At 39.0% G+C, this 27,213-nt stretch overlaps 2 protein-coding genes across 2 annotated transcripts; one reads left to right on the top strand and one right to left on the bottom strand.

Annotated features, from left to right (window-relative positions):
• Positions 1-10,424: 10,424 nt before the first annotated feature.
• LOC145768574 (thiamine pyrophosphokinase 1-like) lies at positions 10,425-14,590 on the bottom strand. The gene has a single exon (XM_082580099.1). The coding sequence runs from the start codon at positions 11,812-11,814 to the stop codon at positions 10,999-11,001; it is 816 nt and encodes a 271-aa protein (XP_082436225.1). The 5' UTR covers positions 11,815-14,590; the 3' UTR covers positions 10,425-10,998.
• Positions 14,591-25,511: 10,921 nt separating this feature from the next.
• Positions 25,512-26,552, top strand: LOC145769106 (uncharacterized). Its single transcript, XM_082580700.1, has one exon. It carries the CDS (start codon positions 25,512-25,514, stop codon positions 26,550-26,552), a length of 1,041 nt encoding a protein of 346 aa, XP_082436826.1.
• The last annotated feature ends 661 nt before the right edge of the window (positions 26,553-27,213 follow it).

The raw sequence follows: 27,213 nt of genomic DNA, 5'->3' as shown, positions 1-27,213 counted from the left end.
CAGCAGGGGGGAGGATGCCCCCTGCCCTCAAATTTTCTCTAGATGGGGGGCAATGGTGCTCTTTTAAGGTCATTTAAGCTACTGCAAATTTTGCAATATAGGCTAACAACTTCTGCTATTCACGTTTAGCCAAATTATAGGGCCTATAGCCTACAGTAGGCCCACACAAATTATCCCGTGGACACATTTTATACTTTGCAGCAGATTGTGATGCTATGAATGTGAAATTTATCTTTCGTTTCTTGTTCAAGCTATTGCAATTATTCATCTGTCTCACATTTCGACTTTCATGGCTAATAGCGGGAAAACGAACGAGTTGCCCAGCATTATCGCTACCGTATATCTCACCCTAAAATCGTTCCGGCGCCCCTCTATCTCAGGTTTGTAAACTGCCTACACCAAGCTTTAATGAGTCACTGGAAATAAGCTTAAATGATAGTTCCAACGATCATGAAACAGAAGTTGCATAACCTACATGAAGAAAGATTATTGTCTTGATTTTTCATAGTAGGCTATTCTGTGAAAACTTGAAATATACGCCAAACAAAATATTCCAAAGGAGCTCAAAAGCCACCACTCGCCAAGCCCAAACCGTACAATAATAGCCTACCATAGATACGCTAGCCAAGCTGGCAACCTTGATTGTTGATTGTGTCCATAAAGTCAGTCGAGCGTGACGATAATTCCACGATTGCTGAGTTGCATATCTATATGTAAGATATCTATGGTAAAATTGCCTACCGAAATTTCCAAACTCCAAAACTAAAAAGTTTAATCTCGATCTCGACACCACAACAACCAGAGTTGCCAGAATATGAAAAGGTCTTAAAGCCAAAGTACATACAAAAAAGGCCAAACAAGGAAAATATTAGCGTACATAAAAAATACAAATGGATATTTATCTGTTTCTATCAAAGTAACGTCTACAATATTCATATTTATTTATATTTTATGACTTGTAGCGGATATTAATAAATTGTAGCATAAACATTTCTGAAAGTGGCCGGAAAAATAGGGCACCCCTGGGGGCGTTTGCGACCATGAAGGAGGCGCTGGCTATAAAGTGGGCGATTAGGGGGCGCTGAGAGTAGGCTAAATCGGAGCAGTTACAAGAAGAGAATTGAAAATTTTTTTTTGTCATGTTTTGCATCGAGGAAATACAAAAGAAGACGGTGACTATGCTCTGTGGCAATGATGTTGGCAACGTCGCTTTGCAGTGCCTTACAAGTTTGGTAACGACTAGAACATCACACAACTCAGGCAAAAGAGAAAATTGAAAAAAGAAAACTAATCGGGAAAAATGATGGTTTGCGAAAATGAGAGAATTGAAAGTAGTTACAGTACTTTTAGCGCCAAAAATCTCGAGAGTGCGATATTTTAACTATTTTCCGATTAGTTTTCTTTTTCAATTTTCTCTTTCGCCTTAGTTGTGTGATGTTCTAGTCGTTACCTACAAGTTTGTTGAGGTCGTCGTAACGCATGACTTTCTTTGAAGCACTGCGATTTAGCAAACCCGATCTTATAATCCGAGAGTATTTCGATCTAGCGTTCGTCTTAATCTATAGACTGTTATCAAAGCAGTGAATAAACTTAAAGCGCACGCTCTGAAAACACGCTTATTTGAACGATTGTGCAATGAGAATGATGAAACTTTTGAGCGCTTAGGCTACTACTCCACCAGTGCTTCCACTTTGAAGGATTTTATACCGAAATCGGGATTTTTCAACGCTTCGAAGGATAAAAAAAGGAAATGAAGCTAGGAAGGATTTTTAACAATTTTACAAGGAAATTTTGTCTTAAAAAGGGAATTGTTGTTTTTAGCAATTTTAAAGAAAATTTTATTAATATTCCCTTTCAAAAGTTCCAACAACGACTGGAATAACGATGACCAGCTGGTTTCCGTCGTCCCTCGACATCCGGAACCCTTTTTACTCTCTTTCCCAATCCCAACCCATCCTCGCCTTTTGCAGACTGCAGTGAGTGAGTTAGTTCTCAGTGCTTTTAGTTAAAATTTATTGGTGTTCCAGACAATTGTTCACCTAATCAAACGTCATATAAAAACCGTTCAAGTCTACTGAATATTACGTCATGGAAATTCCTAAAACATGAGCCAAAATTGCACCATCGTTCGTAAGACTTGTGTCAAACCGGTTTAAACCTGTTTCAGTTTGAAACCTGTTTAAACATGAAATGTTGCGTCACGAACTGCTGACGTGCCTTTGAGTTATCACAAATTTTTCTGATTCATTCTCGAAGTTGTTTGTTGGAAGTCGGTCGCACATTTAACTGGTTTATTTGGTGCTTGCTAGCTGGACAAATTCTCCGTCTTTTATCCAAGTAATCTGTATCGTAGTGACAGTTTTTTTAGAGGTGTAAGGCATTGCATCTCGATTTCGATAGCCGCGGGCTAATTTTACTGGAATACACTTATTGAATAGACGTTTCAAGAAGTGTTTCTTTATCGGTCGATACATACAGACGAACGGATTCGGGAATCTTATGTTACAATTTTCCCACGAAGAGATTATGGTTTACCGCTGTGACCATAAAAAATAAAAGACGAGTTCTTGTTAGCTGGTGGGCCAAGAAGCACTTGAAGGCATAAAAATAAAAGACGATTTTTGTCAGTTGGTAGGTCAAGAAGAAATTAAAGCAAAAAAAAAATAAAAGCCGATTTTTGTTAGCGGGTAGGCCAAGAAGCACTTGAAGGCATAAAAATAAACGACGTGTTTGTTGTCAGCTAGTGCAGAAGAACTACTTAGAAGTACAAGAAATAATAAAAGAAGATTTGTTGGTTGGTAGTCTACACTCTTACAGAAGCAAAGAAAAGTAAAGACATTTCTTCTCAGTTTGGTACTGAAGAAAAATAACTTTGACATTCATTGGCAAGAAAGAAGATTAAAAGACAATCCATCTGTGCTTGTAGATTCAAGTGGAAGAATCCAAGCAAGTTTTGTGGACTTTAGGACTTCACACTCGTACAGCTACGGTATCGTGCATTTAAATTTTTTTTTGTATTTTTACGGTCTTTGCAGTTAAGTTTTTTATAACTACTGTAGCCTAATAAATTTGTGTGTTTGTGTAACTTAATTTTTGTTTTTTGTTAAATTTAGCCCCAACATTTAATATGTCTACACTCGGTGGCGACAAGGACTCGACCGCCGTAGACTCGACTGAGTTTAAGCCTGATGATGTTCTTTGCGGTCGGGCAGGCCATTCTGGGGAGGGACCCAGTAACGATGAGGCTAAGTCAGTTCGAGAGGCCCGGCATCTTAGAAGAGATATTTTGACTGAAATTGGGAACTTTCTGTAGCCCTAGGTTCTTTGAGTGATAAGCAGGAACTGTTAAATTTTAGATCTAAGTTATCTACTTTAGAAGAGGAATTAAGGCATTTCCATGCTCTTTCGACTAAAATTGTTAACTCTGCAATCTTGGCAGAACTTCGTGATAGGGTAGATCCCGAATTTAACTCGTTAAAAAATAACTTTGAACAAAAAGAAAGTGAGTTCTCAGATATGTTGGATGCTGACATACATCCTGAGGATAGCGCCTCAAATGTAAGCACTGGGATGTCTAGGACTTCGTCTCGGATAGTGGCACAAATTAACCTGCAGCTAAGACGAGAGGAGCTCCAGATACAAGCTGAGGCCATTCGAGCTGAGGCTGCCGCGAGAGCTGAGGCCATACGAACTGAGGCTGAAGCGAGAGCTGAGGCCATTCGAGCTGAGGCAGCCGCGAGAGCTGCTGAGTTCGCACTCAAAAACGCTCAGTTGAGAGCTGAACAACGTAAAGAGGTAGTTTTAGCTGAATATCGATCAGAGGTGGGCTCTCGGCGTAGCTCTAAGAAGGGCTCTTCTAGGCATTCCAGAAATGAACATCAATCGCAGTTTAATTTACATAACCTTTTCCAAACGCCCGTTCAACCTGTGAGTGGACCAGGGCAATCCACACGTTTTCCAGCTGTTTCAGGAGGTCTCGGGGCCGCGGCTAAGGGTCTTCCGAAGGCTGTAGAGCCAAGGTCTGCGAATTACAACCGAACTCCTCCCCCAGAGCGTACAGGTCACGGGGCCGCCATTAGTAGTAATGCTTTGCCCCCTTCACAGTTTTCTGCGCCGCTAGTTTTTGATCGCCCAGCTACACGTAATTTGGGTGGTTGTGAGAGGCGTATCGCGTCTCCTGATTTTAACGTGTGTGAGGATCGTGATCGGGCTGTGCATGTGACTGAGCCCACTCAGCCCCTTAAGGGATATAGCTTGTCTTCTCCCGCTAAATCGAGTTCTCAACAGCAGGATTGCTTTTTTGAATACCAAAATAGTAGGACGTTTTTCGATAAGGCGGCCTTGATTGGTTACGATGGTAATAATATGCCATTTATCTTCTTTAAAAATCGTGTTACGGCCTTAATGGCAGCTTCGCCCTTTAAGGGGACTTGTTTGACTTTGTTACAAGCAGCTTGTGTTAGGACAGCTGCGCAAACGATTGCTAATTTGGTTTCTGACACCCCTGGCTTGTCAGAGGAAGACAGGATAGAAATGTCGTTAGCTCGCTTGTCCCAGCGTTTTGGGGTTCGTGGAGGTCTTTTCGCAGAACCAGAAATTAGAAAGTATCGCTATGGTAGCAAATTGACTTCGACCTCTTCCAGTGATCTGAAAGAGTTTAAAGATGAATTATCGCAGTGTTTGCTTTACACGCAAGCTTATGGTCAGCGTGACAAATTGGAAGGACGTTTTGTTTTGGATTTGGCTAAGCGACTCCCGTTTGACGCTAAGCAGCGTTATCTTGACTTTTTAGGTGATCAGTATGGTGGCACTAATGAGCCTACTTTTCAGAGTTTGTTCGATTTTGTTGTACGAGAGGAAACGCGTAAGTCGACTGATTTTAGCATTATGCTAATGGGCGATTCTGGTGAGTCGCAGCAATTTAAAAAGTTTGGCAAAGGAAAATTGCCTTCTTGTCCGGTAAGGCAGACGTCCGTAAAACCCCATGATGCTGTGATGTCAGGGAGTTCGCAGTACTCGACTGTTGTTGGCGCACCGCGCGGTGGTGAGGCTAGACGTAAAGACCTGCCGGCATGCATTTGTTGTTCGTCACGTGGTCAAGTTGAATATCATTTTTTGTCTAATTGTAAAGAATTTTTGCGCTTGACACCTAAAGATCGGAGAGATGTCATTGTGAAAGCTGGCAAATGCTTGAATTGTTTGCGCCAGCACATGGTTAGGGATTGCGTTCATGCAAATAACTGTCGTAAGTGTGGGCCTAACAACGATAGGAAACACTATTTTCTTCTGCATGATTTTTATGTGACGTCACGTGATTCTCTGGATTCTGTTGGGAAAGATGATGCTCGTGCCAGAGTTCCTGTGCGTAATGTTAAGATTGGAAATGTTAAAGCAGCTTTTAACCGCGTTACTGCTGCTCGTGTTTTGAATCCAATGACTGGCAAATCGAAGTTGGTGTATTGTCAGCATGATCCTGGTTCGCAGTTGACGTTTGTTTCGAGTGATTTGGTGTGTGAACTTGATCTTAAACCGTACGATAAAGCGTCGTTTAAAATGGATACCCTGGCTGGTCAGAAAGCTACTTGTGCTGACCTTGTTAAACTCAACATCCAATCGTTAGAGACAGATGAACTGTTTTGTGATATAACTTCGGTGGTTAACCCAGCTTGGGCTGACGATGTTAAAACTTTACCGCATAAACAAGATTTAAATGGTTTCCGTCATTTTCATGACGTGAATATGTTTCATTTGAATGATTGTAGTACTGTAGATGTACTGATTGGCAACGACAACGCTTATTTGATGTGTGCAAAAAAAGAGCGTGTTGGTGAAAATCGTAGTGAACCACATGCTTTGCTCACTCCTCTCGGTTGGTTGGCTTGTGGTGGTAAGTCACCCTTAGATGAAAGCGTTGCTAAAGTGTGCAGACGTCTTCAGAGTCGGATGTAATCTCTGGCTTTCAGCGTAAAATTGAGTCTCGTGATATGGAAATAGCAGACCTGAATAAAGTCATTCAGGATTTGACGTTGCAAAATGAAACCTGTGAATTGTCTCGCAATGATAAGTTGGCTAGAGAACTTGTTGAACCGAATATTGAGTTGAAAGATGGTCGATTTGAGATACCTGTTCCGTTGAAGGAAGATATTGATCTACCTAACAATTTTGTGTTGGCGTCAGATAGAGTTGCTGCTTTAAGGAAGAAGGCTTTAAAACAACCTGAACTTCGTGATTTCCTTACTGACACCATGAAAGATCTTAAATCAAATGGCTATATTGAGCGTACTGGTGAAGCAGGAAATGTCAAGGGATTTGAATGGTATTTACCATACTTTGTTACGTCACAATTAAAAAAGCGCATTGTTTACGATGGCAAGTCTGAATTTCGAGGAACTTGTGTTAATGATGTAATGTTTTCGGGTCCTGACTTGTTAAACCCTCTGGTAGATGTCTTGGCTAGATTTCGGCTTGGTAGATTTGGTCTCATGGCTGATGTGACTAAATGCTTCTTTCAAATAAAGTTACCTGAGTCGCAAAGGGATTTGTTTCGTATATTGTGGTTTGAAGATGATGACCTTGAAAATGGTAGGATGGTACCATTTCGTTTTTGTGTACACCCTTGGGGAATAAAGAGTAGCCCGTATATCGCTTGCTTGGCTATAAAGAAAATGATCGAGCAGAATCCCAGCAATGCTGGTGAATTGACTCTCTGCAATATTGCAAATAATATGTACATGGATGATTTTATATTTTCGGCTGATAGCTTAGAGGAAGCTCAGTAAATCACTCATGAATCAATTGCTTTGTTTGATAGCCGTGGGTTTAAACTTGGTAAGTGGAGTGCTAACAAGGAGGCTATGATTGTCTTGTCAAATTTGGATAATGAGATGCTTTCACCTTTGATTCGTGGCATTGACTTTCAGACTGAAAATATGACTTTGCCATCAGCGAAGACATTGGGTTGTGTGTGGCAAACCGAGTCTGACGAGATGCGTATCGCATGTTCCTTAAAGCCCTTAGCTAAACACACGCGCCGAAGTATGCTCAGTCAGCTTGGACAAAATTTTGATCCGCTAGGCTTTGGAGCGCCATTTTTTCTAAAAGCACGCCTTATACTTCAGCAATTGGCGATAGACAAGTTTGATTGGGACACCGAGGTCCCTGATAGCTTTGTTAAAGAGTGGGAATCGTGGCTTCGCTCTTTGGACCTGCTTAAGGATTTTTCGTTACCGAGATGGTATTTTGCAAACTCTGGTGTGTGCAGTCCGGATGATATTGTTTCATATCAATTGCATGGGTTTAGTGATGCTTCGAATCAAGCTTCCCCCCCTTTGGCTATGCCACTGGCCATTGATATCTCAGACGTCTTCATGATATCCCAGTATAGTTTTAGTTTAGACTTTATCCATTTCTCTCTCACTAATCACTATAATAGGCTTACAGAACACTATGCTACATTGGCATACCTGGGGTGGGGTAGGTGGATTGGGCCATGTATTTCGTATTGGCTTAGTCTATAAAACAACATTGTTACAGTAATTGCTTTGACAGAGCAATGCAAAACATATTAAATGCCTTAATCTATGTCGTTAACTACTAAAACATTTTAAGGGGGGGGGGGCATGGCCCAATGGCCCCCCTCCGTACCCCCACTGGATGGGGGGATATATCCCCCCAATATTTTGGCAGCATCCCCCCCACTAATTCAGAAAAAAAAATATTTGCTATGAAGTTGTACTTCGATTTAGTTGTATGCAAGCATCTCGAATAGCTGTTGTTTTTCTTTTATTGATGTTTGATCACAGTTTTCAATTGTCTTGGATTTGACGCTAGACAATGAAGGACCTTCATTGAAGGTATTAAGAACGAGTTGAACCAGGCCACTGCACTGCAGTAATGAAGAAACTGCAGAAACATATTTGGGACTTGTGCTGATTTTGAAGCCTTTGGCACTTATAGAGCAATTTAGTATCACGTTGCTAGGAGAAAAGCTTGACATTGACTTTTGTGAAGAGCTGTTTCAGACCCTGAAAATCACTCGAGAGAAATATCGTGATTTGGAGTTTGAGAACAATAATTACAAAAATGCAGTTTCCCTTCCAGAAAAACTGGCTGCTAAGTTTATCACGCCTTTGCGAGCACTATGGCAAAGAAGAGTCCCTGAAAGATTGGGTGGAGGCTCGATGGCAGCTACTACAGACACTCAACTGCATTATAAAATACTTTAGGCTACAATCAGTTCATGGACAGAGTTATCTCTGAACTGACCGAACGGTTTGAAAGTAGCCTGAATTCCGATTCGGCAAAGTATAAAGAACTTGCACGAATTTGAAGACCGGCTTAGTTCCTGAAATGGTCAAAAATTATCCAGAGCTGAATAGACAATCGATGAGTTATCAAATTGATTCATTCAGAAAGGCAACAGGAGCAAAATCTCTGTACGATGCTAAAAGAGCTTACCAGGCATTGTAGCCTAAACCTCTCTATTCTCAAATACTCCAGCTGATTAAGATCCTCTTAATTTTCCCGGTGAGCTCTGCTGCTTGTGAGAGGTCGTTTTCCAATCTTTGTAGATTGAAAACCTGGCTGAGAAATACTTTGGGACAGAAGGTTAAATGCTAGCATTGTTTGCAACATTCACCAAAATATTCTTAATGGCATCAGCATAAATGACAGTGCTAATGAGTTTTCAATGCGCAATATGTTCGGTTATAACAAGTTCTTGTGATGTGTTTGAAAGTTAGTAACTTATTTTTGTCATAAATTTGCAGATGTTCTTCTGTAGCTTCGATTGTTTTCAGTCTCCTGACTCGTGACTTTGTCCTATAGTGCACTAAGTGTAGGCCTAGTGAAGGAAAGGGCAAGAAGAAAAGTATAACTTCTGGGTTTTTTTTCGGAAAAACTAAGTATTCATTGGAAGGTCATAGGTTCGAATCCAGCTTGAGGTACCAATTTTTCTTTAGGGAACGTTCAAATATTACGTAACGCTTTTTTTCCAAATTTTTGACCCCCCTCCCCCATTTAACGTCAACGTAACGCTTTTTTCAATCCCCCCCCACCCCATGTAACGCTTTTTCACTACAAATTCAGCACAAAAAACTACCATTCCGTACTCGAAAGCGTTACGTAACGTTTTGCTTGAACCCCTTCCCCCCCAATGTGACGCTAACGTAACGCTTTGCATAAACCCCCCCTCGAAGGCGTTACGTAATATTTGAACGTTCCCTTACTTGTTTCTTAATCTTACAGCAATCATTCACAAGAGCACTTTTATCTCCGTGATTTCTTGTCTGTATATTAGGCTATGCTGTTAGCAGCAAATTTACCGAGGTCCGGTGATTGTTTAATAAACTTAATAGCAGTAGCCTACTGCTATTTTGCATTCATCAAAACCAGTAGCCTACCACTAAAATTGTGTATAAAAGTATGCATTCCCCCCAATGTTCAAAATCGTCTAAAATTTGATAAAATTTTGATTCATCCCCCCCAATCCTCAACTAACTTCGGCACCACTGGACGTACAGCAATCATCTTCAAGAAGTACACAAATGCATGGTAGTTCGATTCCAGGATGTAACTTATTCCATTTAGAAATCCATGACTGGATATAATCGACCCATTCTTTGATATTTCCGAACATGGAATTCTTCAGGAGGAACACTGCAAAGCGATTTTGCAGTCAAACCGAAGTTCAATATCTCGTATCAATCGTTCTGGCTACAGAACCAAATCAAAGAGAAATAGGCTACCCTCACATGTGGAATCGGGTCAAAGTTTTTATCATTGCCGTGACAACGCTTCTGGAGAATAAAAGAAATCGTCTTCACGTAGTTAGACGGGGAGACTTAAGACTGCTCCTATCCAAACTGGAACCCGATAGGCCTATCAAGAGGCTGATGACATTTGCACCAACCTCATTGGAGTCGGACTTTAAGTTGTGATGAATGGAAAATAACTTTGGTTTTACTTTTTTTGTCAAGGGAGGCGTTTGATAGCCTACTGTGTTCGTTATCCAGGGGGGGGGGGGGGGGTTTGGGAAAAAATGCTATAGACCTTCTAAAAAGTGTCACTGTCGCGAAATGTGACTACAGCAGAACTTCACTGAGTTTCAAAACGAACGAGACTTTGCAATAGATGTCACTATAGTAAAATATCACTAAAGCCGAAGTCAATATAATCGAATTGTACTGAACTAATAGCCTAGTAGCCTACGCTAAGATGAAATGATTTTGCAACCCAGAGTGGATAGTTTTGCTACCCAAATTTGGGTCGCAACCCACTATTTGCGGACTCCTGCTTTACTCCAATATTTACCGATGAGAAAAAATGCACATAGTAGGTCATAAACTTTTCACTACTCCTTTTCGCAAGCTGAGTAGGCCTATTCTATCGAAATAGACTTGGCACAGCATAGAATACGTGCGGCCAAAGTTGATACTCAGCAGTGCTGCATAATTCATGATTCAATGACCACTAAAGTGAACAAATAATGCAATGACAATAGCCTCCAACATTTCACTGAGCTTAGTAGCCTATAGGCTAGTAGCCCAATGTAAAATAAACAGCGGAAACTGTGCAATCATGTTATCAACGCACAAAATTGTGAAGTAAAAACATTTTCACTCAAACGCTAAATATCTCCATGAACTGAATCGACGCAAGTTACAAAGTATTGAATGTGTGTGAATACAAGAAAATCTCTACTTAATCTGAGACGTGTTGATCGCACTACGGAGAATATAGGCTATAGGCTAGGTTACATTGATGAAGGCGCCTGTGTGCTAGCGCATAAACCTATACACTCCAACAATGAGAAAACATAGTCAATCCTTTAAGTTGCAAATAAAAAAAAAAAATAATTGACACAAAATAAACTTCAAAAAAAATTCCATTCAAACTGGATAGGCTTTGATAGAAATTAAAACGCAACTTTGTTCATGTGCTTGGTTTCCAAGGTCAAGCTTCACGTAAAATATTTGATTCTGCTATGCCTGATCATGATTACTTGAGAACTGCTCTTTCTAAAGGGATTATCAGTACCAACGGCTGATCAGTGATGACTTTCAATATTTTAGTTGTGCCCAAATAACGATGATCAGGTAGAAAAGCTGGAGCTTTTAAAACTTCTTTAGCCAGGTCGACTTTTAAACCAGTAGTTGTAACAACAGCTGGCTTATATATTGCAAGTAGTGAACACCATTCCGGGGTTTGGTAGTGTGAAGGTATGTTCACATCAACCATAGTTTCTCCTTCAGGAATAAGACACAAAAAAGTGTCTAATGTCACTAGGCTTACATGAATAAACGAAGGTAGCATTGTTCTGGCTTTAAATAAAGTGCAAATATTTGCCATTGCCTGGTCAAACCGATCATAATGTCCAAGCAAGACAACCACGTTATCAACTTCACTCGGTATCAAGTTATTCTTGTACTTTTCAGCCAATATTTGTAAGCACTTGGTAAAATCCGTATGATTTTGATCCGGTGTGGACACCACTTCTGAACCTCGTGACTCATAGAATTGAAGTAAATTTGAATGAATGGAATCAAAGTCACCAGAGATGAGATTAGGTATAAATTTGAAATCACCGCATTTATTTATTTCATGCAAAATGTTGGTTCCACCATCCACACTTGCTTTAAATGATGCTTTGTTCCACAGAAATTCAAACTGCTTGAAGTATAAACTGGATGATGCAACAGGTGAAAGCCATTCCTGATTTAACAAAACTAAAATGAAGTCCTTGACTTTAGAACAGTCTAAGAACTTGAATGGTCGCAATACGTCAGGTTGAGTCAGGATTATCCTATCATTCATTTTAACAAAACCTTAAGCACATAAATAAATTTCAGAAGCAGCATTCTTTTGAGCGATACAAACGAATTTATTTTCACGAGTCAGTTCAATCAAAAACAGCTAAATTAGCTGTTTATGATTAAACTGACTCGTATGAAAATAAATTCGTTTGTATTACAAGACATGTAACCGAGTCCTTCATATCAAGCATTGTTGTGGGTTATCAGAAGATATTTCATTTGAGGAAATTTTATTTAAAAAATGATGAAACGTTCGCATTTATTGATGCATAAGCAAAGTTTTTGTTAAAGTAGGCTATTAAGATATTGAACTTGAAAACCTTGCATAGGTGGATTTCACAATGTTAACTCACAAAGCTCTTCTGCATTCTGGGGCTGTTCAGTGTTCAAATATATTGTAAAAAAACACTTTATTGCTTTATATATAACGTTTTTTGTCAACTCATATGACAAGGCATGATGGCTCTCACTGCCTATCTCCCGATGTCATATAACATTAGAACAGTCACTGTGATTATCTACAATAATAGGCCCATGCATCGGAGAATCACATCACTTTCACAACAATGAAGAAAAATGAGCACTAACAGTTCAATACTTGAATAATAATTAAAATTTCAATTATATAGTTATCCTGAAGCACTTTGCTTGTACAGTAGGGTGGGGTGAACCAAAAATTTTGCTTTGTCTCGTTGATATTTCTTGTGGAACAACATAAAACGACCAGAAACCGAATTTGAGGAAATTTTGACCTTGGGAACCTACCCACTTTTTGGGTTGAAAATTTTGCCTTTTTCGAAAAATATGCAAAACATATGCTTATGAAAATAGAACTTTAAAGACACTTTTTTTGGCTATGTTCAATATACTATTTTACATTGCACTAATAATGACTTGGACTAGCTTCTAATACAAGTTTTGTTTAGGTTTTGAGATTCGATTGCTTTAATTTTTTTGCAAAAACATGCAATTTTTTTCAAAAATCGAATACCATTGCATTTTAAAATCAGTTTTGGGAATATAAAATGACAGTCATGCAAAATCAATTGGATTCAACAGTCACTAATTCAATTGTAACACAAATATACTAGCACTTGATTTTAGTGTTAACAGTATCTACAAATGTGCTTGGCTGTAGTGCGCCTTTGTATCTGCAGCAGGAATCAGATTCCTGGAAGCTATACCAGCACGGATGAATCCATGTCTTCTATCAAACCCACACACTTTGTACGATGCATCAGTCACCATTTTCACAATTCTTTCTACTGATTGGGAGTGGTTTGGATAGCTTTTCACTTCTATTTTGCTTTCACGATATGAGATGATGTAATCAGATGTAATTGTGGTTGTGAAGATAGGTTCATAACATAAATATACGGTGATGTCGGAATAATGGTTGGCCTCATAATTTATCGTTGGAACAACAAACTTCCGAACCGATCTATCACCAATATTTGCCCCATTGCGAATTTTCAATATTGCCATGACAGCATTTTCTCGAACTTTTCTGGTGTCATCCGCAAGCATTGCCATTATCACATTTTCAGAGTGTGCTGCGGTCGTAGAAGTAACTACACTCCGTGTTAGGGATGCAGAGTGCGAGCGCCTCTACCAATCTTTTGTTAGCTCTTCAGATGGTCAAACAACACCCTCAGCCGCCAAGGCTCTTCTGGAAAGACTCGATGGAAAAAGAAAAGAACGCTGACAAGACACCATCCAATCTCTCGCACTCAAGCCATACAGCGTAGAGCACACTCAATAACCTTACGGGACGATCAAGACAATCACCCCGACAATGTCCCATTCCTGCTAATAAGATCGCATCGCAGGTAATAAAAAGTGGGATATATAAGCCGTGTAACCATATCTCCGATCGGTTTGTTACCAAAGAAGTGACAAAGCTTTGGGAGATCAACACACCAGACCAGGAGAGCATTTCTAGCTTCTTCTCACGGAACGAATTCAATGTTTCCCTCAAGCACCTAAAACCTGGTAAGGCCTCTGGTCCAGATAGGATATGTCCAGAGCTTATCATGCACGCTGGTTATGTTCTAAAGTCCTGGTTATGCAATTTCCTGTCGTCCTGCCTGCGCCGCCTCAAGATTCCTAAAGTATGGAGAAGATTTCTGGTCGTCGCGATCCCTAAGCCATTAAGCCAAACAAACCACTAGACGATGCAAATCGCCCCATTTCCTTGCTCTGCATCCCTTTCAAGATCCTTGAGAGACTGATCTACGCCCGTGTCGAACCAATAATTGACCCACTGTTTCCCAAAGAACAAGTTGGTTTCCGACACCGGAGGTCAACTGTAGACCAAGTCACACTACTAACTTATGATATTGAGCAGAGCTTCTCGGCAAAAAAGAAAGCGGGGGCTGTTTTATCCACCTAACAGCAGCCTATGACACTGTTTGGCACCGTGGCCTAGTCTACAAGCTACTCCGCCTACTCCCTGACAGGCACATGGTCAAAATGATCATGGAACTCATCCACAACAGGAGTTTTACCCTTGCCACCGGAAGCGGAAAACCAAGTAGACTGCGGCGACTCAAAAACGGTGTCCCACAGGGATCAGTCTTGGCTCCCCTCCTTTTCAACGTCTATACGCACGACCTACCATCAACAACATCTGACAAATATGCATATGCTGATGACTTGGCCATCTTGTACTCTGCGAAAGACTGGCAATCATTACAAACGACGTTGAGCCAAGACATGACGACCATATCTGGATACCTTCATCAATAGAAACTGAAGCTCAGCGAAAGTAAAACTGTGACGGCAGTCTTCCATTTCAACAACAGGAAGGCAAAACGTGACCTGAAAGTGACCGTTAACGGCAAAATTCTGCCGCCCTGCCCAGAACCAACATACCTTGGGGTTACACTTGACAGGTCACTCACATACCGTTTGCAGTTACTATGCAAAAAGCTGACATCTCGCGTCGCCCTGCTGAGACGTCTGGCAGGCACAACTTGGGGTGCAGGTGCTGACACCTTGCGCACTGCAACCCTGGCTCTGGTTCACTCCACTGCTGAATACTGCGCCCCTGCCTGGTGCCGCAGTGCCCACACCCGCCTCATCGACAGCCCAATCAACGACGCATTGCGAACTATGACTGAAGACTGAATGCCTGCGCCCAACTCCAACAGAGTACTTACCAATCCTTGCAGGCATCCAACCTGCTGAGCTCCGCCGAAAGGGAGCCATAATACACCTGGCTTGTCGGGCGGGGGATCCTAACCACTTGCTCCATGCAAAACTCAACATCCCACCTCAGGAATCTCCCTGGCAACTAAAGTCAAGACACCCCTTTGTGCCAGCTGCTGATGAATTACTACATCCATTCAGCGATCATGCCATCAGCGCAGCACACTTCATGGAAGATACTTGGAAAGCAGCGTGGTGCGCCACCGACACCAAACTACATGGTTTTATACCCCACCCGGTGGCGCGCCCCCCTGGTATGGACCTGCCACGGCCGACTTGGGTCAAGCTCAAAAGAATCCGAACCGGAGTCGGTCGCTTCCACTCCAACATGCACAAGTGAGGTCTGGCTCCCTCATCGGCCTGCGAATGCGGAGCGGAGGAACAAACTGCTGACCATGTCGTTCTCGAATGTCCCATCTAACAAGGCACCAAATGGAACGCATGGTATAGCAACGCTGGACGAAGCTACACTCACCTGGCTCTCCACCACCTGCCCTGAAATTTGATCTAGTTTCAAACGAAAGAAGAAGACCGTCTCTATCAAATTGTCAGACAATCACAAAAGGGTAAACGACTATTCGACGCGGCACTTTTCGACGAGGCCCTATTCGACGAGGAAACTATTGAATGCGGGAATTATTGGCCTATACAACACTAGATAGTGTAACTTTTGACTTTGGTAAATTTTTAGAAAAAATCCAAGATTTTTACACTTTTTATGATTCATTTCCCTACTTTAATTTGCATCTATTGGCCCCATATTGGGAAAAACACATAAGTAAACTAATAGTTTTAGGTATAAAAGAAATATTACAATATTATATCAACTTCAAATAATGCGAAAAAAACTTTGAAATTTTAGGGATATTTTGAAATATTATGAAATTTCAACTCAAAAAGTGGGTAGGTTCCTGTTGTCAAAAATCGCTGAAATTTTTTGTGTGATGTTTTCTCAAACCTCCACAAGAAATATCTGCGAGAGAATGCTCAAATCCAAAATTAGTACTTTTTCACCCCACCCTATTGTACAGTGCAGTATAAAAAAATAAAATCACAATTACTTAGTACAAAACCTGACATTGAAAAGTCGCCATATAGGCAAACTCGTAGCAATTTGAAACAAACCCTGTCTGAGATATGAAAACACAAATATATGATGATCAAAAAGCTGATCGGTTTCAGATTTTTACGACAATTGCTAATAGCCTACTAGTGTATTTCAATATATGGCACTGAAGTAATGAAATCCACTGATAGTGCACACTGCACATATGTTGGCAGTAAAACAACTCAACATTAGGGCATTTGATATTCCTAGAATGAGGTCAGTGTCAGACAGTTTCAATAGTGATTAAAGTACAAAATAATGCCTGACAAAACTTTCAATCTGGTCGAAACAGGATGCCTTGCCTAGAACTCAATATTGTTTGCAGAGTTAACATGATCCCAAGGGTAAGACAACCACCCCAATAATTTTACGTTTAAAAAATTATTTTGCAAAAGACTATCATTCAGGTTGTTTAGTAGATGGTAGTTCTTCCACGTCAGTATTAGTCAAATGTTTGACTAAGGTGTGCATTGTGCAACAAGCAAAGGTACAGTTTTATTTCTTGTGGTGTTGTTCACAGCATTACTTCACATATAGTTTTCAGCTGATAAAAAGTCATAAACGGGGAAAGATTATTATTTGATTATTAAAGATTATTTGCCCCATTCCTAATATACAGTAATACATCGAAGTTAAAATTCAGATGAAATATTGCAATATGTCAAAAGTAGCCTAACCTCAACCTATCAGTGCCCAATGTTCACGCATGGGAACAAGATTTTAACACTTTCGGCAAGAAAGGAAAACATATGAAGATATCTTTTGATACATTTCAAATATCAGTAGAGTAAACTTGAACTATATCAATCGCGTATAATTTTTCATGAGTTGCTTATTCAACGCAGTGCAAAAGTCGAAGTTCAGAGGAAATTTGACTTTTGGGGGTCGTCTCGCATCCAATCTTTCAAAAGACCCAAAGTGAAAACAGTTGGAGCTGCAGAGTGCAAAAACCCCTTTTGTCAGACGTAATAACAGCCTGCACATCCCTCTGTTTTACATATCCCTGGCTTGAGTACAAGATATTATGTTTGATTGATTTAATGATTACCATATATGGTAACTATAACTTGTCATAAATATAAGGTTTAATCAACTCAGCAATGTATTAAACATACATAAACCGCAACAAAATATCCAGTTTCTATTCTGACTACATCTTTTGATTCAACAACAAACATAGAAAACGTGGAATAGTTGTAAAGTTTCACAATGTTGACGGGCATGAAAAGAATCACTCAACATACAAAAAATCTCAAGTTCTATTAACTTCTATACATGATCACACAAAATATCCATGGCCCAAACAACATTTTTTTCACAAAAAATAGTAACTTTTCCTGAACCATCCAATTTATTGCTTGTGCTAATCATATTTCTATATTCCAGAATATCACCATTTAAATTCCAGTGCAAACCAGTTGTTGTTACCTTTACAGGTTCTCCAAATGGAATGATACCGCAGCATTCCCCTTCATGCCCACTGGCAACATCAAGTGTAGTTTTTCCTTTACATAAAATGCATATGCAAGAATGGCCAAATATAGCAGATAAAGAAAGCAAGTTTGTTTTCTCTTGAAAACAACACATTGCTGAAGTGTAATTTATTAGTTTATGCAAAGGAATGGTTCCATTACTGACAATAATTATGGACGCTATATCAGAAAATTCTGATTGAACATTGTTAAAAATGTACTCCAAACAGTTTGAAATCTCGTTTTGATTGGCCTTTGCGATACTGCATTTCCACCCTTTATTATCAGCCGCTGACTGTCTGGATGATATAATCTGAAGATGAGGTAACTTTACTATTGTTTTTTCGTACAAACATTTAGTAATATACGTTTCGCTGGAAGATGTATAAGCTCGAAAGCTTGCTGTATCCCATAGATTTTTGATATAAGAAAACATTTTATCACAGCCTGTATTTGTATCCACATCTGTGACAATAACTGCAAACTTTTCATCACAAACTGGTATTTTATTTCCATAGTTCAAGCACTCCAAAGGAGAAATTTGAAATACACTTGATGATCCACTTGCAAGATTGCTAACATTTGACTGTATCATTGTATAAATTACTTTAGAAGGCAACAACACTAAATATAGCAGTAACAGCCACAGATATCTAGAAAGTCATATGGTAAATAAAATCAACTTCATAGAAAAATCTTTTTTACTAACTTCCCATATCCATCTAAAATCATATTATATATAAACGAAAGGTAGTAGGCTATACACAGTGATTAGCAATTCAGATGATATAGTTTCCTTGAGTCACTCCTAAAGCATAATGTCATATGCTCAAACGTATATTTTCGAGGAACACAATTTCATGTATGTACGTTAAACAGTCGCAAAGTTGTTGCAAACAAAGCGGTAAACCCAAACAGTTAAAATAGATACGGTATAATCAGTAAATAAAACAAGTAGGTTTGGAAACTAAATAAAATTGATTCGTAAATGTAAAGCTTTCTCAAGTTTTAGAAGGTTAAAATATACATAGATATAAGAGTTTTTCTTTAAAAATTAGTCCCATTAAGATTGTACACCAGGGCTACTCAACTAATGTTAGCAAAGGTCCATTTTGACAAGTTGAATATTTTTGCGGTCCGGTGAATATTTCATATGCAACCACGAAAATTAAACAACCAGTAGGCTAGGAGCACCAAAACACTTTTCAGGTAGTATATTATACGACTTTGGATTTGGAAACAAAGAAATAGAAAAGAAAAAACGACTTGGCATACGACTTGGAAACAAAGAAATAAAAATGAAAAAAATATGTCGTGTTTCTTTGTAGTGTAGCTGTGTGGATCGCACATGAGAAGACGTCAAAGCGTTGGGGGGTCTGGGGACAAAGCCCCCAGCTCCTGGGATAATCACAAAAAATTGCTTTACCCTAAAGGAAATCTGTTTAGAGAGGCCCTAAAATGTGGCAATGAGGTTATTCTTCCAGAAGCCCGAGGTCCACCTTCAACACCCAGAAGGTCCGGATTCGGACCGCCAGTTGAGTAGCCCTGGTATATACAATACAATTGACTAGCCAATCTTTCAAACTACACTAGCACATACAACACACTAAGCAAAAACAAAACTTGACTTAGTGAGCTATAGCACACAGTTATGCAGAAAGATCGCTTGTACTATCGTTTGGCAAACGTGGTCACACCCTCGTTTGGAAAACAAAAATTCATCAAGAGAAATTCTCAAATTTCAACACAATTGAAAAACTGTATTACTTTTAAGTCACAAGTGTAAAAACATGGAAAGAAAATAAGAAATCTTCATGTAAAATAAAACAAATGATCTTTATTGCTGTTATTTGAGGCAACCTGAAGTAAAAATTGGAAATGAGGAGCAAAAAACATGATCATTGAAACAGCTGCTTTGCATCAAGATTGCCAAAGAAAGAAGTGCTTCCAAAGTTCTGTCAAACCTAGGTCTTATGGAACTTTGCACACAGACTACACAAACACGCCACATAAGTCGATGCAGAAAACTAAAAACTACAAATTACAAAGCTATAAAACTAGCTTAGCTGATGCCTTGTGTTAAAGAGGCATGAAGGTAAATGGCAAGCTTTATGTTTGAGTACCAAGAGGACCAAAGTCTCAAAGGCTGTCTCTAACACATATGGTAACTACAGCTACTGCATAAATGTAGTAGTAGTCCAGTTTTAATTAGGTGATGTCCCCGTTACCGAGGGTGGCCGGATTCACCTCCAAGTGCCACAATCTCTTTCACACCCTGCCTCCACATCGATCTGTCTAACACGTCCTCTGTCAAGCCCACCTTGCTGCTTTCCTCCTCAACTTGCCTTTTCCACGTTTTCTTGGGTCTTCCTTGTTTTCTATGACCTGCCACTTGCAACTCCAGCGCTCTTCTCAAAACATCATCTTCATCTCTTCTCAAAACATGCCCATACCACTTCACTTCATTAACTTTCGCTAACTTATCAACATTCTCATTCAATCCAAGCAAGTTTATAAGTTCTTCGGTATTCCTTTTGTCCTCCAGCTTCACACCACACATTGCTCTCACCATCGCTCTCTCAGTTCTTCTTAAAATCGCCAATTCGTTTTCCCGTAAGCACCATGTCTCACTTCCGTACAGCATTGCAGATCTCACACAACTAGTATAAATTCTTCCTCTCATTTTCATCGGAAATTTTCTACCACATAACATTCATAACAACTCTCGACACTCTCTGAATTTCACCCAACCAAACTTTACTCTTGCAGTCACTGCCGCTTCACAACCACAACTGGCATTCAATCTATCTCCTAGATAGCAAAAGGCATTCACTGATTCTACTTCGTTATTCAGCTTTTCAACAGGACCAACCATTCCTTCTTCAACCTTCTTGCATCTTTCACTTTCAAAACCATCCCCGGATCTGCATGTCACTCTCTTCATCTTTGCACATCCTCTATGCACCCACTTCCTGCATGTCGCACACTTAACAGAATTTGCCATCACCCTCACCCTTCCTCCACATACACCACATGGGTCAATATTCGTCAAATTTTGCTCATTGTGATTTCCCCTTCCGTTCCACTTACAACCTTTGTCTTTACATTGAAACGATTCCTTCCACTTCTCAAATTTCTCTCTCAGATCTTCCATTGTATCACTCAACAAAACCAATTCATTCGCGTATAGTATCTCCATCAATAAATCTTCTCTTACACATTCGGTAATCACATCAAGTACAATGACAAAAATAAGAGAGAGGACAGAACCCTGGTGTACACGAATGCCACCGATGTCGTCCCCTGGACACGTCGTCCCCCCGATGTCGTCCCCTGCCGATGTCGTCCCACGTCGATGTCGTCCCTGTTGCCAAATGTTCAACTTTTCTTGTCTATTTAAATGTAGGTAAAAATTATGGTTGTTTGAAACGTATCACAATAGCGCAGCATTCTATCAAATTGATTAGCTCCGCAGAGAGAACAAAATTTGCACGACAAAACAATCTCACGTGACTGCCTTTGAACATTATAAAACGGCAATAATACATTTATTTTCTTCATGATTTATTCATAAAGGACTTGTATGCAATATTTAACTTAATTGTTAAAAAGGGCGCACATTTAAATTTTGCCATGGGCGCCATTTTGCATAGATACGCCACTCGTAGCAGTAGGCTACCGTGTCCGAGGTTATGTTATTTTAAAGAAATAATAATAAATAAACAAACTGTTCACTCGGTTGTGCAGAACTGTGCACTCGTCAGTAACAAAATAATTATCCCTGGCTAGAGGACATTTGAAAAAAACAATTAGCCTGGAAATTAATTTTTATTTTTGAAATTAAAATATTTTGTTTGTTCATCAACTAATTCCACAAGTTGTACCAAACCGAAAGAATAACGCAACAAACACCACGATAAATATTCAAAATGTAATAGCCTACTTTTGCAATTCTACTTTTGTGGCCTACGCCTCAGCGAATATGAAGACTTTTCGGCAACGTTATTCATAACAATCACTCACTGGGAACGACATGAGCATTGACGCTCGAGCTGAAATGCAACAGCCCGCCGCATTATGAAGTCTGTTCGGCAGCGTGATTCATGATCACTCACCAGGGACGACATGGGCATTGACGCTCGAGCTGAAATCCAACAGCGCGCCGCATATGAAGCATTTTTTGGCGGCGTATATTATTGCGCGTCCCGATGTATGAGGGTACGACATCGGGGGTACGACATCGGCAGGGGACGACATTGTCGCCACCCGGTGTACACCCACCTTCACCAAAAACTCGTCTGAGAGGGCAGATCCAACTCGAACTCTTGTTCTTGCACTATTATAAAGACTTAATATTGCTTGCACAAGTGCCTCTAGTATTTCTTTTTTCCTCATCGCCCATTCCATCACTCTTCTTAGAACTGTATCAAACGCCTTTTCTGTGTCCACAAAGCGCATGTACAAGTTCTATCCCTTATCCCGATATTCCTCTTGCAACCTTCACAAAATCAATCAAATAAAAATCTATAAAAAATTAACAAGCTTTTTTGCCTTGCAAGTGGTCTATTTTTGACTGTTTCTAGTTTCAAAAACCTAGGCCTAGCAGATTTGGTTTTCACACAATATTTTTTGCACACTTGCAAATGAATGTGATGACTGTTAATTGTTAAATACTGTAGGCTAGTTCATAAGCGCGTTTACAACCATTTTTTTCAAGGAACTCATGAAAATTATATTTGTTAACTTTAGCAGTTACTCTTTTTATATTAGAAAGATATTTTTATACTCTAAAATGTGTAATAATTTAGTGGTATTGTTGTGTGTATTAAAATTACAATAACGCATCGTGTAATTGCTGTTTCACTTCCAAAATACGTTCAAAAACTACTGTCATTCTGTTGAAATAATTCTACATAAACTGCCTAACATAACAATTCATAAAAATGCATGGTAAATAATACGACAACAGCAACAATACGCAGACCCTGATAAAAGCACTTAAGCACCTCTCGTTGCAGAGTTGCCAGATGCAGGGGTCTCACTCAAGATTTTCCTATTTTTTATGATTTTATGCCAAAAAAGTCAAAAATTTTATGATTTTTGTTGGTTATTTTATGATTTTTTTATGATTTTTCATCAAAATTTTATGCTTTTTTTTATGATTTTACATCAGACCTCGATGTTTTGTTATATTTAATTTTTTAAAGTATTTCTTTTTACACTTTAAGGATAAGAAGCGATTACGGAAAAACAATCAATGCAACATGCAAGTCATCACGTAAAAGCAAACATAGGCTACGATACAGCTTTTGAGTGGAAGTAGAAAACATAATATACTGTAAGCTTGTTATACTTTACATTATTTCAACATAGTTAAATTGTTTAGCTCAGTTCAGAGCAAGCTGCACTTTAAACATCAAATCAACGCAACCAGGGTTGCCAGATGGCCTTTTTTTAGGCCAAATTCCAGAAAACTGGCCTTTTTAAATTGCAGTTGGCCTAAAAAAAATTGATGCAAATAAGGCCAGAAAATCTGGCCTTATTTGGCCCTTTTTATGGCTGCAAGTTTTGACCGGTTTAGAAAGTATTATTTTAAGGAAATTCAATTTCAATTGTAATATAAAAGTATCACTTATCATCACTTAGAGCCTGACCTATTTATTTTATTTATTTGCAATCAGACTCAAAGTCCATAGAATTTAAATTTTTAACAGTCATCACACAAAATATCAGACTAACACAACATCAAGCAGGCTACATCAAACAACGTACAAAATACTGTTGTAGTGAATATAAAATGTAGAATTAAAGTAATAATCAGAAAACATAACATTGCGCAAAAGTGGATTAATTGATCTTTTGCAACGTTCTACAAATGCATAACAATTTTTTCTTAATAGAGCATCAAATGTTAACACGTCGTTCTGTACCTGATACACTCTAGCACTGTCGCATCTCGACAAATTGTGGATAATTCTGTATGAGTCGTTGTAAGCAACTCGTATGCGATTTAAAGTAGAAGTTTTATAGTTACACCATAGTTGCGAACCATACATTGGCATACAATATGATTGGTACATTACATTTTTAACTTCGGTAGAGCAATTTCCAAACTTGGACCTAAGCTGATTGGCAGCGACATAAAGAGATCGCACTTGCCTTTTAATATCTGCGTCATCACTGATGGTATCATCAATCAGTATACCTAAATATTTCACTTGTCCAACAAATTTAATTTGTGTATTGTACAACCGCATGCATGGAGAAGTCAAAACTTTAAATTTGCGACATTGATGGACCAATCCAACAGTTTTTTTACAGTTGAAAATAATGTCATGTCTAGAAGTAGTCTATTTGTTTTAATTTTAATTAGTGAGTAGAGACATAGGCAGAGTTGCCAATTTGGCTTTTTTGAAGCCAGATTTTGAGAATCTGGCTGTTTTTCAACTCGCTAGGCTTTTTTTTTTAAATAAAAAATTTGAAATAAAAAAAGCCAGAAAAATTAGGCTTTTTCTGGCTTTTTTTCATGTTTCATCGATTTTTTGTCAAATTAATAAAAAGCCAACATAATTTTGGCTTTTTTTGGCTTAATTTTATCTTTCGCAATTTTCTTTAGGAAAAAAAAATTCGGTCTGCGTCAATTCGAGCAGTAATTTCTACCTTATATTTGGTTGTAGTGTCCGACCGAATTTCGTTTTGAAGCCGAAACTAGAAAAGTTTCTAGTTGCTTGTCTTCATTAACTATGCTTCTGCGTTGTCGCTGAAGTCAAAGTTCGGTGGGACACTATTTGGTTGTGCACTTTTTATATGTGTATGTTTAATGAGTACTAATTGGCTTTTTCTTGGCTTTTCAAATATACCTATTATATGGTATATTTATTAACTATAACTCCACGTTTACTTCTGATCCGGTTTGCAATAAGCAAAATGCTACAGAACGACAGGGAATCTTTGCATTAGTTTATTTTTGATTTTTTAGATTCGTGGTTTTAAACTTCTATACATCAAATAAGTTTTGATGTGAGTGAAGGCTATATTTTATATTGTTATTGCAAAATTGAATTTTATACATTTTTTAGTTGATACAAACAGTGTTTTATTTTAATAATTCTTCTGTAGTCATGTATAGCACTGAAAATAGTTTCCAATCCTGTAGTTGTAGACATCCCTGATACATATATCATACTCAATAAGACAAATTCATGCTTATTGCTTAGCTAGATGTTCCGAATAGCACTGTTCATAAATTGAAGTAATAATGGTTTCTAGTTTATCTGCTACTACAGTAACTTTTCATTAATCAAATTATGCAAACGAACCGGTCATTATGCTCTGACAATGCTAAACTATTATCTGTCATATTAGATCGTAAAATGGCATTTTCAAAAAATTATTTCAATTAAGTTGTTAGCGTTTATTTAGCCTTAAAAGTAAATAAAAAATTTGGCCTTTTTTGGCCTTATTTTATAATGGATTTGGCCTTACTATAGCTTGAGTATCTGGCAACCCTGAACGCAACAACAGACATGCGAAGACATTGGGAATAACCAGAAGCTACTTGGCGATTCTAGAGTTTTCAAGCTAGAGGAAGGTTGTGAGATTTCTTCTAGTAAGCATAGCCGATTTTTTGCTTGCGAATTGCCCAGAGAAGCAAGTGTTTTGCGCGGTGCAGAACAAGAAGGAAGGTGCAGTTTGAAATACAAATTTGAGCTCTCAATTTTAAACAACTCAACCAAACTGGAGACAGACGACCCAGAAAACAAGAAGGAGACGCCGTCTCTAAAAAGAAAACGAATGCATTCCGAAGAGGAGTACCAAACGGAAAACAACCCAGACGAAAATGGCAACAATACTACTACAGTCATATTGAAATTGAACCAGCCGGGAGAGCAAAAAAAAACATTAAAAATGTATTCGCCGATACTGATCGACCGATGTCTGCAATATCTAATAGGCGAATACAAATCCTGCTCAGCAAGACAAGATGGAGGACTTCAGATAAATGCAAACCCAAGCCAGATAGAGGTTATCCTCAAAACAAAGACACTGACGGATGGAAACACCATCAACATTCCGATCACCGCCTACGCCAAAAGACCACCTGGAGCAAGTGGAGTAATATACAATGTTCCTCTCGGCATGGAGGATGGAGATATTCTTGCGGCGCTGAAGGATGCGAACATAAGGTCGGTTAAAAGGTTTAATAAAAGAAATTCTGAATCGGCTGAACTAATTGCATCTACTACTGTATTATTAATCTTCAATAGCAAATCACTACCAGACTCAATAAAAATAGGTTATCAACGATTTAGAGTCTCGCAATACATTCCAAAACCCTTAAGATGTTACAACTGCAATCGATTTGGACACATAGCAAAATTCTGCAGATCTAAAACCAAATGTCTCCGATGCGGTGATCAACACAAGCATGACGAATGCCCAAGTATAGCAGTAAAATGCTCAAATTGTGGTGGAAATCACGTCGCTATTTCTAAAAACTGCCCCAAGTACTTGAAAGAAAAAGCCATTCAGAAAATGAAAACCACTAAGAACCTAACATATGCTGAAGCCTGCAAGCAGCAAAGAGCTGTAAATACAGAAATGCCAAGTTACGATCTGGACTTCCCTCCTCTTGTAGCAAGCACAACTCAAACAAGCCAATTGAATAAAAATCTATCCTCTAACCAAACTAATGACAATATAAATATAACTCCAGTCACAATGGAAAAACCCGGACCCTCGAAACCAACCAACGTAGGAGACGAGAGCGGCCACTTTATAAATAACCCAATCCTATTTCTTGCATTTTTAGCAGAAGTGATTACAAAGACAACGTGCGCTCAAAGCCAAAATAAAGAAATTGACATTTTTCAAATTATCGCCGATGCAGCAGGTTCTAGAATGGGATTTCTAACAAACTCGGGCATGCTAAAATCACTAATAATTTAATGTTCTTCACAGTGTGGCAGTGGAACTGTCGGTCAATTTATAGGAAAATCCCGGAATTGAATCAACTAATAGCAAGCTCACAAACCCCACCGGATATCATTTGCTTACAAGAAACACACCTAACTCCTAAATACTCCCCTAATATTAATGGATATCATCTCTACAGAAAAGACAGACCTGCTCACTTTGGAAAAGGAGGTGGTGTCGGAATCTGCATTAAAAGAAATATCTCCTTTACAGAGCTACCCATCCCGGATGCAGACCCACGGCTGGAAATTATTGCAATAAAAATCGAACACCTAACTGTATGCAGTATATATAACCCACCCACAAACTCATTTGCAGGTGACCAAATAAACTGTATTTTCACTAACCATAATAAATTATTAATTTGCGGTGATTTCAATGCCCACCATGTCATGTGGGGGTGCAACAACAATAATAATAGAGGGAATGCTCTACTTGAAGTAGTTGAAAATCATGACGCAGTAATCCTCAACACCACTGTTCCCACCCACATGTCTTTAAATAAGCCGGAAATCCGATGGAACACTCTAGACCTCACTATTGCTTCTACTTCCCTTGGTCACAAATGCATCACCGATGTCACCAATGAATTTTTGGGTAGTGACCACTGCATAGTCGCTACTACAGTCAATGT

This window comes from Aplidium turbinatum, chromosome 4, assembly GCF_918807975.1.
Source record: "Aplidium turbinatum chromosome 4, kaAplTurb1.1, whole genome shotgun sequence".
In the NCBI taxonomy this organism is placed as follows: Eukaryota; Metazoa; Chordata; class Ascidiacea; order Aplousobranchia; family Polyclinidae; genus Aplidium; species Aplidium turbinatum.
This window is presented reverse-complemented; position numbering and strand designations above follow the sequence as displayed.

Coding starts and splice junctions, on each gene's coding strand:
- LOC145768574 (XM_082580099.1), bottom strand. CDS start 11,814: ATGAATGATAGGATAATCCTGACTCAACCTGACGTATTGCGACCATTC.
- LOC145769106 (XM_082580700.1), top strand. CDS start 25,512: ATGTATTCGCCGATACTGATCGACCGATGTCTGCAATATCTAATAGGC.